This window comes from Pristiophorus japonicus, chromosome 18, assembly GCF_044704955.1.
Source record: "Pristiophorus japonicus isolate sPriJap1 chromosome 18, sPriJap1.hap1, whole genome shotgun sequence".
Lineage (NCBI taxonomy): Eukaryota > Metazoa > Chordata > Chondrichthyes > Pristiophoridae > Pristiophorus > Pristiophorus japonicus.
The window spans coordinates 7,137,058-7,154,256 of record NC_091994.1 but is presented as its reverse complement, the minus strand read 5'-3'; the positions used below and the strand labels follow the sequence as shown (position 1 = coordinate 7,154,256).

Genomic DNA, 17,199 nt, shown 5'->3' with positions numbered 1-17,199 from the left:
ACTCCCACCTCCCCCGCTCCCACTCGCCCCTCCCCACCACTCCCCTCCCCCCACTCCCCCTCCCCTCGCTCCCCCTCCCCCCTCCCCTCCCCCTGCTCCCCCTCCCCGCTCCCCCTCCCCCCGCTCCCCCTCCCCCCGCTCCCCCTCCCCCTCCCCCCGCTCCCACTCCCCCTCCCCCCACTCCCCTCCCCCCTCCCCCTCCCCCTGCTCCCCCTCCCCCGCTCCCCCTCCCCCGCTCCCCCTCCCCCCCCGCTCCCCCTCCCCGTTCCCAACACTGAGAGAACCTGCGTTGCTGAAAATGCTGAGGAATCTGATTTTTGAAAAACAAAGAGTAACAAGTTTAGATGCAGGGAGCGAGCCGGCTGCAAGGATAGCATTGGGCGTACACGCACACTCCTCCCGATACGGTGCGCACGTGTAAACAGCCCCAAGGCTGCTAAGGCCATGGCATGGTGCACCTCAGCTCCTGGGCGGACGGCCAATCAGCCCCCGGCGCTGATAACGGACCGTTATAAAAGGACAAGCGGCGATGTGGGAACAGCTTAGAGTAGCAGGCTGCCTCCTCCAGGCGCAGAGCTCTAAACTCTCGGGACTCGCGTCCCTCCTCCGAGCCGAGCCTCACCGCCACTGCTGCTCTTCGGTTCGTCCAACACCGCGCCCCCCCGCCCCACCCTCCCAGGTTTCCTTCAACCCCGCGGAGAAGCAGAAGCAGAAGAATGAAGCCGCTCTCCTGTCTGATGGCCAGCGGGCTTGTGGTCGCCGCTGCTGTTGCCGCCGGGCTGCTGCCGGGATCGGAGGCCCAGCCCTCGGACCCGGGGGTCCGCCTGTGCGGCCGGGACTTTGTCAGGGCTGTCATCATCTCGTGCGGGGGCTCCCGATGGAAGCGTTACTCCACCGAAGAAAACGCGGAGCGGCGCAGCATCTACAGTAAGTAGACCGCCTTGTGGGGGTGGGGGGGGGGGGCGGAGAGAGGCGGGGGGCAGAGTTCACTCTCGAGGTCGAGGGGCATTCGCGGCACCAAGAACCTCCACTTTACAGTTCACTCGCAGAATGAGAGGGTGGGGGGGGGGGGGTTCATTTTCTTTTGGGGATGGGGGAGGGCGTTGGATGAACTTCGCACCCCCCCCCTCCCCCGACATCACATCATGAAAGGCGCTATAGCAATTCAAGTTCTTTTCTTTCTTTCACTCGTCACAAGAAGACTTGCATTTATATAGCGCCTTTCTTGGCCACCGGACATCACAAAGTGCTTTACAGCCAATGAAGTACTTTGTGAAGTGCAGTCGCCGTGGTAATGGGAGAAACGCGGCAGCCAATTTGCGCACAGCAAGCTCCCACAAACAGCAACGTGATAATGACCCAGATCGTCTGTTTTTAGCGATGTTGAGGGATAAATATTGGCCCCAGGGCACCGGGGATAACTTACCCGGACGGTAAGTGAGTTCTGTCTGCGTTGGGCACTATGGACGCAAGGTATGCAGCGGGTGGGGGGGGGGGGTCTGGGGGGGGGGGAGGGCAGCAAATGGGGTGCGGACGATCGCTACGAGGTTGTTGCGACTGCGTTACTTTGAACATGGGGAGCGTTTTGTGCAAGAGTTGGAAAGGCTGCAGAGAACAGCAATCGGTACAAGAGTGGGGGGGGGGGGGAGGATTGAGTTGTGAGCAAGGTTAAAAAAATAACCAATCTCTGGTTAAAGCATGTTTAAAATATTATAACGTAAGAACATAAGAATTAGGAACAGGAGTAGGCCATCTAGCCCCTCGAGCCTGCTCCACCACTCAACAAGATCATGGCTGATCTGGCCGTGGACTCAGCTCCACTTACCCGCCCGCTCCCCGTAACCCTTAATTCCCTTATTGGTTAAAAATCTATCTATCTGTGACTTGAATACATTCAATGAGCTAGCCTCAACTGCTTCCTCGGGCAGAGAATTCCACAGATTCACAACCCTCTGGGAGAAGAAATTCCTTCTCAACTCGGTTTTAAATTGGCTCCCCCGTATTTTGAGGCTGTGCCCCCTAGTTCTAGTCTCCCCGACCAGTGGAAACAAATATTAAATGATCTACAGAAGGTAAACCCTGAATGTATCAATTTTAAAGATAAATGTGAGGGTGGTAGGTATATTTTGGGAGGAGGATTAAAGGAGGCTGCGTACTCCTTGCAAAATAAGAGTCTAAATGGGGTCGGGGAGCAGGGGGGATCTGGGGGCACAGATACACAAATTACCAAATGTAGCGACGCAGGTTAATAAGGTCATAAAAAAAAAACAAACACTAGGGTTCATAGAGCGATAGAACTGAAAAGCTGAGAAGTTATCTTAAACTTTTACTGAGCCTTGGTGAGATCACACTTGGAGTACTGTGCACAGTTCTGGGCCCCGTATTATAAAAAGGATATAGAGGCACTGGAGAAGCTGCAAAAAAGATTTACTCGAATCATACCAGAACTGCGAGGTTACATCTATCAGGGGAGAATGAACCGGCCGGGGTTCGTTTCTCTAGAAAAGAGAAGGCTGTGGGGTGACCTGATAGAGATGTTTAAAATTATGAAAGGATTTGATAGGGTAGACATAGAGAAGATGTTCCCACTTGTGGGGGAGACCAGAACTGGGGCCATCAATATACGACAGTCATTAATAAATCCAAGGGGGAATTCAGGAGAATGTGGAACTCGCTGCCACAGGGAAGGGGTTGAGGCGAATAGTATCGATGCAATTAAAGGGAAAGCTAGATAAACACACGAGGGAGAAAGGAAAGGAAGGATATGGTGATGGGGTGAGATGACGAGGGGTGGGAGGGGGCTGATGTGGAGCATAAACACCCGGCACGGACCATTTGGGCCGAATGGCGGTTATATGGAGTTAGGTCGCAAATCAGCCATGGTCTCATTGAATGGTGGTACAGGCTCGAGGGGCTGAATGGCCTTCTCCTGTTCCTATGGTAACAGGTTCGAGGGGCTGAATGGCCTTCTCCTGTTCCTATGGTAACAGGCTCAAGGGGCTGAATGGCCTCCTCCTGTTCCTATGGTAACAGGCTCGAGGGGCTGAATGGCCTTCTCCTGTTCCTATGGTAACAGGCTCAAAAGGCTGAATGGCCTTCTCCTGTTTCTATGGTAACAGGCTCGAGGGGCTGAATGGCCACCTCCTGTTCCTATGGTAACAGGCTCAAGGGACTGAATGGCCTTCTCCTGTTCCTATGGTAACAGGCTCGAGGGGCTGAATGGCCTTCTCCTGTTTCTATGGTAACAGGTTTGAGGGGCTGAATGGCCACCTCCTGCTCCTGTGTTTCCATGTTTCTGTGCTGTACCTTCGATGAATTCTCACGGGGGGAGATTTCACAAGCGTTCAAAAGTAACCTCAGCCCAGCCCAGCGTGTTATTTGCTGATGGTGTTGTAAGAGTGGAAAATGGTGGTGGTTGTGAAGAGCACAATGTGTGACTGCAACATTCCTCCGTCCTTCAGTTCAACACAGAAGCTGAAGTGGCATAAAGTTCCAAAAATTCTACTTTGTGATAGTCTGTATCCGAAAAATAACCAATCGAGTTGTGAGGAGGCGAGGACAGGACGCCCCAGTGCTCCTTGTAAACCTGAGGACCAGCAGCTAATTGTGCAGCTCGGCACTGCTTGTCCCACACTCTCCGTGCAACCATTTCCATTGGCTATTTGGTCTGCGACAGACGCAAATGGCTGAGATAATTTCTCCGACTGATTTACCCCCTCAAATGTCCGGCCCATCAGGTCCGCAGGTGCTGGTTAGATAAGGTGAAGGAGATGTTGTTGTTGAAAAAGTACCAATGGAAATAGCACACATGGTATTAAGAAAGCGGGCTCTGTTGACAGCGGAAATAACCCAAGATGTTTGCAGAATTTAACACTTGTGCAACCAAGCAAGTTATACAATGATGCTTTATGTAATTTGAAACTGTTATTTTTTGTGGTGTAGCTCTGTGCTCATCAAGCTAAAGGATATCACTGCTTAGGAACGTAACTGTTTCCAATTACAGCCATCAATAAGCAGGGGGTTAGATACAGAGTAAAGCTCCCTCTACACTGTCCCATCAAACACTCCCAGGGCAGGTACAGGGGGTTAGATACAGAGTAAAGCTCCCTCTACACTATCCCATCAAACACTCCCAGGGCAGGTACAGCATGGGTTAGATACAGAGTAAAGCTCCCTCTACACTGTCCCATCAAACACTCCCAGGGCAGGTACAGCATGGGGTTAGATACAGAGTAAAGCTCCCTCTACACTGTCCCATCAAACACTCCCAGGGCAGGTACAGGGGGTTAGATACAGAGTAAAGCTCCCTCTACACTGTCCCATCAAACACTCCCAGGGCAGGTACAGCATGGGTTAGATACAGAGTAAAGCTCCCTCTACACTGTCCCATCAAACACTCCCAGGGCAGGTACAGCATGGGTTAGATACAGAGTAAAGCTCCCTCTACACTGTCCCATCAAACACTCCCAGGGCAGGTACAGCATGGGGTTAGATATAGAGTAAAGCTCCCTCTACACCGTCCCATCAAACACTCCCAGGGCAGCGACAGCATGGGTTAGATACAGAGTAAAGCTCCTTCTACACTGTCCCATCAAACACTCCCAGGGCAGGTACAGCACAGGTAAGATACAGAGTAAAGCTCCCTCTACACTGTTCCATCAAACACTCCCAGGGCAGGTACAGCATGGGGTTAGATATAGAGTAAAGCTCCCTCTACACTGTCCCATCAAACACTCCCAGGGCAGGTACAGCATGGGTTAGATACAGAGTAAAGCTCCCTCTACACTGTCCCATCAAACACTCCCAGGGCAAGTACAGCATGGGTTAGATACAGAGTAAAGCTCCCTCTACACTGTCCCATCAAACACTCCCAGGGCAGGTACAGCATGGGGTTAGATACAGAGTAAAGCTCCCTCTACATTGTCCCATCAAACACTCCCAGGGCAGGTACAGCATGGGTTAGATACAGAGTAAAGCTCCCTCTACACTGTCCCATCAAACACTCCCAGGGTAGGTACAGCACGGGGTTAGATACAGAGTAAAGCTCCCTCTACACTGTCCCCATCAAACACTCCCAGGGCAGGTACAGCACGGGGTTAGATACAGAGTAAAGCTCCCTCTACACTGTCCCATCAAACACTCCCAGGGCAGGTACAGCACGGGGTTAGATACAGAGTAAAGCTCTACCTTGTCTCATCCCAAGTTTAGAAGCTCGCCCCATTATTTGTGAGGGACCATTGGATGGGAAGGGCAACGTGCAGATGTGATTGCAGAAGATTCTTCCTCAGCATCTTTGCCCCATTAATGACTCTCCATGAAAATTTGAGATTGTACATGTGCCACTATTTCATCGGTCAGCATACATTCATTGTTCAGTTAATAAAGTGTTGTTGCTTGCTATTGAGATAAATGTGTAATCCATGGAATTACATTGAGTGTAGAGCACAGAAACAGGCCATTGGGCCCATCGCTCCGTGCCGGGGTTTATGCTCCACACCAGCCCCCTCCCACCCTTCTCCATCTCACCCCATCACCATATCCCTCTATTCCTTTCTCCCTCGTGTGTTTATCCAGCCTCCCTTTAATTGCATCGATACTATTCGCCTCAACCCCTCCCTGTGGCAGCGAGTTCCACATTCTCACCGCTCTCTGGGTAAAGAAGTTTCTCCTGAATTCCCCATTGGATTTCTTGGTGACTATCTTACATTTATGGCCCCCAGTTCTGGTCTCCCCCACAAGTGGGAGCATCTTCTCTACGTCTACCCGATCAATCCCTTTCATAATCTTAAACATCTCTATCAGGTCAGCCCTCAGCCTTCTCTTTTCTAGAGAGATGAATCCCGGCCGGTTCAATCTTCCCTGATGCGTACAACCTCGCAGTTCTGGTATCATCCTTGTAAATCTTTTTTGCACCATCAACAGTGCCTCTACATCCCTTTTCATAATATGGAGACCCGAACTGCGTCGATAAATACAGATCTTTATTATGTTTAAAAATACAACTTTAAAAATTCACTCCAGAGAAAAGAGTCCCGGCCTGTTCTATCTTTCCTGAGAGTTCCAACTGTAAAGTATTTGCTTCGTGGGTCCTTTGCTTAAGAATTCATAGCAACACATCGCTATTAAGAACTAGTTGGTTTATTAACAAAGGTTTAACAATCATACGACACATTACCAGTTCATCCACCAGGCTCACAACCACCTGCCCCATCGTGGATCCCCCGAACCCAACTGGCTGGGGTTTTATTGAGTCTTGTGAACATCATGTGACTGGCTAAGCCACTCACAATGCAACAGCTCTACAACTATTTAAAAAAAGTAACTTTAAATCAACTTTAAATCAAGTGCCCCTTTTTTTGAGGGCACCAAAAACCACAATTTAACAATTGGAAATTAAAGGGAACCTTTTTCAAATCAGATCAAATTAAAATTCTGTTCCCTGTTGAAATGATGCACTCCAGCCCCTCTGGTGCCCACCTCTCGCGGAAGGCCGCGAGCGTACCGGTGGACACCGCGTGCTCCATCTCCAGGGACACCCTGGCTCGGTTGTACCCGCGGAAGAGAAGCAGGCAGTCGGGCTGAACGACCCCCTTGACCGCCCGCTGCCTGGTCCAGTTGAGGGCCCCCCTTGGCCAGGCCCAGGACCAGACCCACGAGGAGGCCCTCCGACCTGCCCGCTCCCCTCCGCACAGGGTGGCAACGGCTCCACACGCCTGTCAGCACACTCACCTGGTGCACACATTACACCAACCTCTCAGTTCTGGTAGCACCCTCGTTGCACCTTCTCCAGTGCCTAATACATTTGCTTGTTGTTTGTATTGAAGGTACCCTGTTGGACTCACTGGGCGACAGCCTGCAGGACTCGCCGATGGGGGAGCCCGACATCGGAGAGATGGAAGACACTGAGCTAGAGACCCCGATCGGGGAGAGCCAGCAGATCCTGCCTCACTCTGAGGGCCACGGGGCCCCCGAGAGGTCAAGTGAGGATTGGGATGAAGAAAGCGGAACCAGGTTACCCCCGGTGTCCCTCGGCGCTTTGCAAGAGAAGCCTTCGCGTTTCAAGCGCGGCGCTGGCGTGGCCAGAACCTGCTGCAAACGGGGCTGCACCAGGAGTGACATCGCCAAACTCTGTTAGTCGCACGACCATCGGCCTCCTCGGAAGCCTCGTCCCCGGGAATCATTTGCCGAATATTAGTTCCGTAAAAGGATTTAATTTATTTCGGTTTGTTATGCCCTCGGGTTGGCCCCCTTCCAACACGCACCTCCTGCCAGCCGGGAGATTGGCATTCTCTGCAATGCATGGCTTTGCCATCAATGCCAGTCTGATTAGTTGGCAGGGATGCCGTTAGCATTGGGTGAGCCAGACTGCCAGGTCCCGTGCCCACCTTCCCCAGTGCCGCTTTCGGTACAACCATTCAGTTAAACTCACCGAGCCCGAGGCAAATCCAAATCCCACAATTGCACAGCGCCTGCAGTACAGGAACAGGCCATTCGGCCCAAGTGGTCTAATGCCGGCGTAAATACGCCACACGAGCCTCCTCCCACCCCTCTAACCCTAATGGGTCCCTTCACCCAATGGGACATATTGGGCCCCTCATTGAAATGGTCTATAACTAACAAAGGACAATAGGGGAGGGAGGAGGCGTGGTGGGGGGGGAGGGGGTTATATTTTTATCTTTGTTGGGACTTTTACAGAGCCAACATGGCTTAGTAATAATGGGGGTGGGGCGGGTTAGAACTTCTCTGGTCCAGTATGAGTAGCAACAAGATAAATGGGTTTGTGAAGATTCCACCTACTGTATTGAAACCACATACACTAACGGAATGATGTCACTACACGTAGCAGCCAGAGGAATTCCCATCTCCACGGTTTGCTAAAGTCAGGTTCAGCCATCACCAGCTGGCCTCAGACACCTTGGTTCCTCTTAACCACTGGCACCCCCCTCAACCGCGCCCGCCCTGGTTGTCGATGTTGCGGCATCGTCCAGAATCGCCATGGCAACTTGAGCTGGGAGGGGGCAGAAGAGTCTGCCAAGGCGCCTCGCAAAAGAAAAATGGACGCCGGGCCAAAGAGAGAAATGGTTAACCAAAAGGCTTGGCCAAAGAGGTTGGTTTTTCGCAGGGTCTTCAAGGAGGTAAAGAGGTGGAGGAATTTAGGGAGGGAATTCCGGAGCAGGGTGCCTGGGCGGCTGTGAATGGTAGGACTTTGGCAAGTCCAATGGAAGGGTGCAAGGGTCTTCCAGAAACAACACAGCCATTTCTTTTTGACCCAACTGGTGAAGCAGTTGCTATTGTTCGAGCACTCCACGTTTATTCAGCCAGTCCCAACAATGACATTTACTTACAAAGAGTTCTGTAATGTGTTTGCTTCATGGGTTCTCTGCTTAAGAATTCATAGCTACATTTTCTGTGAAGAACTAGCTGGTTTATTAGCAAAGGTTTGACAGTCAAACTGAACCCGACCGGTTCATCCACCAGGCTCACAACTGCATGCATCATCATGGAGAGCCTTGACTCGATTAACGGGGGTTTTATTGAGTCTTGTGAACATCCCGTGACTGGCTAAGCCATTCACAATGCAACAGCTCCACAACTATTTTTTAAGCTGTATCAGTAATCAAGTGCTCCCCTGATTTTTTTTAGGGCACTAGAAACACAAATTATACAAGTGCCCCCTGGCTAAAAGGTGGCAGGGGGGCACTAAAACCGACAACTTAAACAAATTAAACTTTAGACAGTAAATCAAATTAAAATTTGGTTGCCGGGGGTGATGATGCACTCCAGTCCCTCCGGCGCCCACCTCTCGCGGACGGCCGTGAGCGTACCGGTGGACACCGCGTGCTCCATCTCCAGGGACACCCTGGTGTGAACATAGCCGCGGAAGAGAGGCAGACAGTCGGGCTGAGCGACCCCCTCGCCCGCCCGCTGCCTGGACCGGTTAATGGCTTACAAGCGGCAGTAAGACATTAGCGACAAACACGACTGCAACCTTCTTAAAAAAAAATAAGGTTCATATATTTGAATTTATTTACAGACTGATGGGCCCTGATTTTAATGGGGATGGGGGCGGGTATGGAGTGAGCCGGAGAACCGCGCGGAAATGCGAAACGCGCCGCGCAGCGCGTCAATGGGACCACGTGCACCCAAAGACAAATCCCAGGGAACAATGTTCCCTTCACCTCCCCTTGCCTGATTTCCGCCAGGCGGAGGGAGGGTGGGGGGGGGGGAGGGGGGAGTTAAAATCGGGGCATGATATTTTATAAAAACAAAGCTTGAAATCCCCCAACTAGACTTTGCAAAGCTGATTCAGGCAATTAATTTTTACAATGTTTTACAAAACGTAAAAGCATCAAGCGATGACGGGTCAAAGACTGGTTTAAATGGGTCACCCCCATGTCAAGCCAGGGTCCCGGAGTACGGCCACGCACTGAGCAGTTTCTGAAGTATGTTGACCCGTTACCTGAATAAATGAACATAACGCAAACATCGACCCCCTTCCCCCCCACGACACTTGCGAAATTCCTCTCTGTGATTTAACAGCTGATTGGGCACTGTGTTACAAAGAGTAAATAAAAATAAAATCAAGCTTCCAGCCGCCATAGCCGTTTCAACACGTTTGTACTTTTATTCGACTGCACGCTTGCCTCCAATTGTAAATGAATAAATGATGCTGCTTAGTTTAGGCTGTTGACCCGTGAACCGTCTGCTTCGATTCATCCCGTCCCGATACTCTGCCAGAGTATTTCATCATTTGGCATTTCTGCTGGCATGGGTTGTATAACATTGCTGATGTTTCATTGGTTAAAGCAGCTTACATGCAGTATTTTGATTTTCCAACTATTAAGAATTAGAGCCTGGGGCCCTCCCTCCTTTAAAAAAGTTTTAATTAAGTTTCCTCTCCGATATGTCAGCTAGAATTGTGGCCACGGTTTGTCTTCTGAATCTGAGGAGAGTTTTCTTCGTAATATTGAATAAGAAAATGCTGGGGTATGTTGGGTATGGGATGCACGGCCACCAACACATGTTGGAACTTAAGAACGTAAGAAATAGGAGCCATACAGTATGCCCCTCGAGCCTGCTCCGCCAGTCAATACGATCACGGCTGATCTTCGACCTCAACTCCACTCTCCTGCCCGATCCCCATATCCCCCAATTCCCCGAGAGTCCAAAAATCTATCGATCTCAGCCTTGAATATATTCAATGACTGAGCCTCCACAGCCCTCTGGGGCAGAGAATTCCAAAAATTCACCGCTCACTGAGTGAAGAAATTCCTTCTCATCTCCTGTCATGTTGGGGTTCAGGATCCACGAGTGCTGACACTTGCTGTGTTAAATTTACCTTTTACAGGTTTGAGCCTGTGTCTCTCGCCGTTATAGAATCAGAGAAATTTACAGCACGGAAGGAGTCCATTCGGCCCATCGTGTCCGCACCGGTCGACAAAGACCTATCCAGCCTAATCCCACTTTCCAGCTCTCGGTCCATAGCCTTGTAGGTTACAGCACTTCAAGTGTACATCCAGGTACTTTTTAAATGCGATGAGGGTTTCTGCCTCTACCACCCTTTCAGGCAGTGAGTTCCAGACCCCCACCACCCTCTGGGTGAAAATATTTCCCCTCAAATCCCCTTTAAACCTCCCACCAATTACTTTAAATCTATGCCCCCTGGTTGTTGACCCCTCTGCTCAGGGAAATAGGTTCTTCCTATCCACTCTATCTAGGCCCCTCATAATTTTATACACTTCAATAAAGTCTCCCCTCAGCCTCCTCTGTTCCAAAGAAAACAACCCCAGCCTATCCAATCTTTCCTCATGGCTAAAATTCTCTAGTCCAGGCAACATCCTCATTAATCTCCTCTGTACCCTCTCTACTGCAATCACATCTTTCATGTCATGCGGTGACCAGAACTGCACGCAGTACTCTAGTTGTGACCTAACTGGTGTTTTATACAGTTTAAGCATAACCTCCCTGCTCTTGTATTCTATGCCTCGGCTAATAAAGGCAAGTATTCCGTATGCCTTCTTAACCACTTTGTCCACCTGGCCCGCTACCTTCAGGGATCTGTGAACATGCACTCCCAGGTCCCTTTGTTCCTCTACACTTCTCAGTGTCCTATCATTTATTTTTTATTCCCTTGGCTTGTTAGCCCTCCCCAAATGCATTACCTCACACTTCTCCGGATTGAATTCCATTTGCCACTGTTCTGCCCACCTGACCAGTTCATTGACATATTCCTGCCGTCCACAGCTTTCTTCTTCATTATCAACCACACGGACAATTTTAGTGTCATCTGCAAAACTTCTTAATCATACCCCCGACATTCAAGTCTAAATCGCTGATTATATACGTCAAAAAAGCCAGTTAAAGTAACAGTCTCTTAACTGTTTTATGTACCTCTCCAAAACCATGCTCTTGGGTGACTCCTCTGCAGGTCGAACAGCCCGTAAGTCCTACCACTGACTCCATGGGCCGACCTTCCTGGTTTGGTCCCGTTGCTGTCTCTACACTCCCTCCCCGCCTTTGGGCAAGTCCCACTCCTGCCCCCGTTTTGTTCCCTGCCCCGTGGCCACCTGCAGCCCCCTCCTTGCCCCCCCCCGCAATGTGAAGGGGGCCAAGGGCTGCTCCCACAGAGCGCACAGTCGCTGTGGATGTTAGCTGCATCTGAGCTCCCCTCCAAAGGATCAGGAGCTGTGCCAAATCGCAGACACAGAGCAATTCTCTGACAGCACAATGGGGTTATTTTTGAGGAAGTGCTGGGACCACAGGCTCTACAATGTATTTATATTAAGTTTACAAGTTTTAAAACTAAAATGTCAATTTGTATTTGAAAACCTCTTTTTTTTTGTATTTATGAATGAGTTTGGAGTTGTTTGATTTGCTTATTTTACCAATAAAATCAATCTAAAATGAGAAAGGTTCATCGCCTGTTGGTTATTGTTTGCATGAATTGTGCACTCGGTGGTATCACACTGCGCAATGTTAGCATCGAAAGCACAAACACTCCGATTCAGCTTCCTCCTTTGGTATCGCAAAACTTTCTGTTTCCGTGGACTGATTAGCTGCGGGCCCCAGGTGAGCCGTCACAGAGCAGTAACTATTCATCGGGGCGACAGAATGTTCCTCCAGCGCACTCACAAACAACGCCACACACTGGGGCAAGAGAAACCAGAAGGGGGAAGAGAGCAGGGGAGAGGGAGAGAGAGGAGAGATGAGAGGGAGGGGGAGAGGGAGAGAGTGAGAGAGGGGAGGGGAGAGTTTGGGAGGGTGAGAGAGGGCAGAGTGTGAGAGGGTGAGAGAAAGAGAGGGGAGAGGGATAGAGGAGCGGGGAAAGAGGGGAGGATGAGAGAGAGAGGGAGAGAGGGAGAGAGGGGAGGGTCAGAGAGAGAGGGGAGAGAGGGGAGGGTGAGAGAGAGAGAGGGGAGAGAGGGGAGGGTGAGAGAGAGAGGGGAAGAGGGGAGGGTGAGAGAGAGAGGGGAGAGAGAGGAGAGAGAGAGGGGAGGGTGAGAGAGGGGCGAGGGAGAGAGGAGAGAGAGAGGAGGGTGAGAGGAGAGAGAGGGGAGGGAGTGAGAGAGAGGGGAGGGTGGGAGAGAGAGGGGAGGGTGGGAGAGGAGAGAGAAAAGGGAGAGAGAGGGTGAGTGCAAGAGGGAAGAAGGGAGGCTGAGAGAGGAGAGAGGGGATGAAGGTGAGAGAGAGAGGGAGAGGGGGGAGGGTAAGAGAGGGGTGGGAGGGAGAGAGAGGGGAGAGAGGGAGAGAGGGGAGGGTGAGAGAGAGGAGAGTGAGAGGAGGGTGAAAGAGGAGATAGAGGGGAGGGAGTGAGAGAGAGGGGAGGGTGGGAGAGGAGAAAGGGCTGGTGAGAGAGTGGAAGAGGAGGAGGAGACAGAGGAGGGAGAGAGAGGAGAGAGGGGGAAGGGGTGGGCAGAAAGAGTGAGAGGAGGGGAGGGAGAGGTAGAGGGAGAAAGGGAAGTGACAGAGGGAGGGAGAGAGACAGAAGGAACAAAAAATAAAGGTGTTTGAGGGAGAGAAGGTGAGAGGAGGGATGTAATGACAGTGACCAGTTCACATTGACAGGGTACAATATAAATATGGACAGTGGAATTTTAATAGAAATGTAACTATTTGGACCATTTATGACTTTAATACAATTATAACTCGCACCGAGTCCCGCTCACCCATCACCCCCTGTGCTCGCTAACCTACATTGGCTCCCGGTTAAGCAACGCCTCGATTTCAAAATTTCCATCCTTGTTTACAAATCCCTCCATGGCCCTCGCCCCTCCCTATCTCTGTAATCTCCCCCAGCCCCACAACCCCCCGAGATGTCTGCGCTCCTCTAATTCTGCCCTCTTGAGCATCCCTGATTATAATCGCTCCGCCATTGGTGGCCGTACCTCGGCCCCAAGCTCTGGAATTCCCTCCCTAAACCTCTCCGGCTCTCCAATTCTCTTTTCTCCTTTAAGACGCTCCTTAAAACCTACCTCTTTGACCGAGCTTTTGGTTGCCTGCCATAATTTCTTCTTATGCAGCTCAGAGTAAAATGTATTTGTTTTGTCTTATAACGCTCCTGTGTAGTGCCTTGGGACGTTTTACTACGTTAAAGGCGCTATATAAATATAAGTTGTTGTTGTTGTTCTTGCTAAAATGGGAGCTGAATTACACCCGGGTCCAATCCGCCCGCAGCCTCTAATCTCACCATCTGAAGCCTGCGCTCAGCCTTGTCTCGTGTGCAATACCACAAGAGATCAACTATTAAAATCTCCCTGTCGGCCTTATCCATTTAACATCTCACAAATACCTTTACTGGAAGCTGCCTGCGGAACCTGTCACACTGGAACTCAACCCACCCCCAGCCCAATGGCCACCCGACCACACAATAACCGCACCGCATGAAGAAATCAAGGAAGGAGGTAAAAGTCAGAGAGAGGGGGAGGAGCACAAAACAAGTTAAGGAGAAGGAGAGAGGGAAAGAGGAGTGAGTAAGACAGAAGAGGAGAGATGGAGAGAGAAACAGCAACACGAAAACAGGGAGATTATATTCGCTGATTTACTGTGTGCAACACCGCAGGAGATTAGTAATACTTTAAATATGCCTGGATGAACTTCTTGCCCACAAAACCTTACTTTGCTGTATCAACCAGTCGCATCTGAGTCAGAAGGTCGTGGGTTCAAGTCCCGCTCCGGAGATTTCAGCACAAAAATCTAAGCTGACGCTCCCAGTGCAGAGCTCAGGGAGTGTCGTACTGTCAGAGGAGCCGTCTTTCGAATGGGATGTTAAACCGAGGCCCCGCCTGCTCTCTCAGGTGGACACTATCATCCCATGGCACTATTTCAAAGAGCAGGGGCGTTATCCCCGGTGTCCTGGGGCCAATATTTATCTCTCAATCAACATCACTGAAGCGGATTATCTGGTCATTATCACATTGCTGTTTGTGGGAGCTTGCTGTGCGCAAATTGGCTGCCGCGTTTCCCACATGACAACAGCGACTCGCGCAGGTCAGGGCCACCACGTTGCTCGAGGCCCGCCGCACGGCAGGTCGGGGCCATAAAAGGAGCGGCCACCAGGGAGCAGCATGGAGGCGTGCCACTGAAGGGTAGAGATCGAGCTGGTCTGGGTGGGCAACGGCTGTGAAGAGGGTGACTGGATTAGACGTCACCAAAATCCAGGTCGCTGATTGGAGCGTGGGCAGGTACAGCAGGAGAGGCGAGAGACTGCAGAGTGACGTGATCGGGGCCCAGAAGAGACGAGGGGCCCGGGGGCAGCACGGGCCCAGCCCGTACAGCGATATGTGTGGGCACTAGGTCCGTGCAGCAGAGCTGGTCTCCAATCGTCTTGGGTAATCCTTGCCACTGGACCAAGACCTCGCTCTGTCAAGCCCGTGTGGTGGCTGGTGTGCAACAGTCACCACACGTTAAAAAAATCCACCCACAGGCATCTTCCACCCTTCAACATGTAGTTCTGGACCTGGAATATTAGGTCCTTCATTGAAACATCTGTGAACTCATCCCTTTTCTGTGCGGAAGCAAGTCATCCTCGATACGAGGGACTGCTTAAGAAGACAACAATGACTACACTCCAAAAAGTACTTCATTGGCTATAAAGTGCTTTGGGCCATCAGGTGGTCGTGAAAGGCGCTATATAAATGCCAGTCTTTACTTCCTTTTGTCACATTTCTGTCACATTTTTCTGTTAACATTTTCCATTATAAATTCCTGTCTTCATATTATTAATGAAAAATGCCTATGTAAACTCGTCACACTGTAATTATACCCTCCCACCAGTGGTGGCGATGTCAATGCTTCATTTTTACATCCCCCGCTTCTTCAGCCAGCACTGCTTCCGACCAACTCTTCTTCTCTGATCCTCAAATCGCTGTAACTTTTTGCTAATTAACCATAAATAATATAAACCAAAGCCTATCTAAAAATAAGGACGAAATGTATGACTTTAAATTTGGGACTACGTTATGTCTGCGCGCCCTCGTCTAATTATTCACCTGATAACTACACTTTATCTGAACATCTGCATGCATTGCCATGGAAGGTCAGCTTGTATCTTATTAAAATTCTTTCACAGGGTATGCGCCTCCTGTCTGAAAACCTTACTTCCTGTGTCACAATTTTTGGTCATGTTTTTGTGTTAACATTTACCATTTTAAATTGCTATGTCAACATTTTCCATTCACTTTTGCTATGTCAGCTGTCACGCTATAGTTGCAGGCTCTGGCCATTAGATGGCATGGCGGAGTTCATTTTTAAAGTCTCTCTCCCAGCTCCATTGTATTTTTAATGGTGGAAAGACTTTGGGGAGTCAGGAGGTGAGGCACTCACCGCAGAATACCCAGCCTCTGACCCGCTCTTGTAGCCACAGTATTTATGTGGCTGGTCCTGTTAAGTTTCTGGTCAATGGTGACCCACAGGATGTTGATGGTGGGGGATTCAGCGATGGTAATGCTGTTGAATATCAAGGGGATGTGTTTAGACTTGTTGGAGATAGTCATTTCCTGGCACTTGCGTGGCGCGAATGTCAAGTCCGAATGTCAACCAGGTCTTGCTGCATGCGGGCATGGACTGATTCATTATCTGAGGGGTTGCGAATGGAACTGAACACTGTGCAATCATCAGCGAACATCCCCACTTCTGACTTTATGATGGAGGGAAGGTCATTGATTGAGCAGCTGAAGATGGTTGGGCCTAGGACACTGCCCTGAGGAACTCCTGCAGCGATGTCCTGGGGCTGAGGTGATTGACCTCCAATCACCACAACCATCTTCCTTTGTGCTGGGTATGACTCCAGCCAGTGGAGAGTTTTCCCCCTGATTCCCATTTACTCGGGCTCCTTGATGCCACACTCGGTCAAATGCTGCCTTGATGTCAAGGGCAGTCACTCTCACCTCACCTCTGGGATTCAGCTTTTTGTCCATGTTTGGACCAAGGCTGTAATGAGGTCTGGGGCCGAGTGGTCCTGCCGGAACCCAAACTGGGCATCGGTGAGCAGGTTATTGGTGAGTAAGTGCCGCTAGATAGCACTGTCGACCACACCTTCCATCACTTTGCTGATGATTGAGAGTGGACTGATGGGGGGGATAATTGGCCGGATTGGATTGATCCTGCCTTTTGTGGACAGGACATACCTGGGCAGTTTTCCACATTGTCAGGTAGATGCCAGTGTTGTAGCTGTACTGGAACAGCTTGGCTAGAGGTGTGGCTAGTTCTGGAGCACAAGTCTTCAGCACGACAGCCGGGATGTTGTCAAGGCCCATAGCCTTTGCTGTATCCAGTGCGCTCAGCAGTTTCCTGATATCACGTGGAGTGAATCGAATTGGCTGAAGACTGGCTTCTGTGATGGTGGGGACTTCAGGAGGAGGCCAATATGGATCATCCACTCGGCACTTCTGGCTGAAGATGGTTGCAAACGCTTCAGCCTTGTCTTTTGCTCTCGCGTGCTGGGCTCCGCCATCATTGAGGATGGGAATATTCATGGAGCCTCCTCCTCCCGTTAGTTGTTTAATGGTCAACCACCATTTATGACTGGATGTGGCAGGACTGCAGAGCTTTGATCTGATCCGTTGATTGTGACATCGCTTAGCCCCGTTTATAGCATGCTGCTTCTGTTGTTTAGCATGCATGTAGTCCTGTGTTGCAGCTTCCCCAGGTTGGTACCTCATTTTTAGGTACACCTGGTGCTGCTCCTGGCATGCTCTTCTA

The 17,199-nt window shown here is 50.5% G+C and overlaps 1 protein-coding gene across 1 annotated transcript; it reads left to right on the top strand.

Moving 5' to 3' along the window:
* The first annotated feature begins 568 nt into the window (after positions 1 to 568).
* On the top strand, positions 569 to 7,626 carry LOC139229131 (relaxin-3-like). The gene is made up of 2 exons (XM_070860795.1): positions 569 to 927; positions 6,825 to 7,626. Exons 1-2 carry the CDS (start codon positions 717 to 719, stop codon positions 7,133 to 7,135), a joined length of 522 nt encoding a protein of 173 aa, XP_070716896.1. The 5' UTR covers positions 569 to 716; the 3' UTR covers positions 7,136 to 7,626.
* The last annotated feature ends 9,573 nt before the right edge of the window (positions 7,627 to 17,199 follow it).

Bases quoted from the DNA above. Each gene is read 5' to 3' on its own strand.
- LOC139229131 (XM_070860795.1), top strand. From the start codon at position 717: ATGAAGCCGCTCTCCTGTCTGATGGCCAGCGGGCTTGTGGTCGCCGCT. The intron at 928-6,824 runs GTAAGTAGACCG...TTTGTATTGAAG, and splicing joins GGAGCGGCGCAGCATCTACA to GTACCCTGTTGGACTCACTG.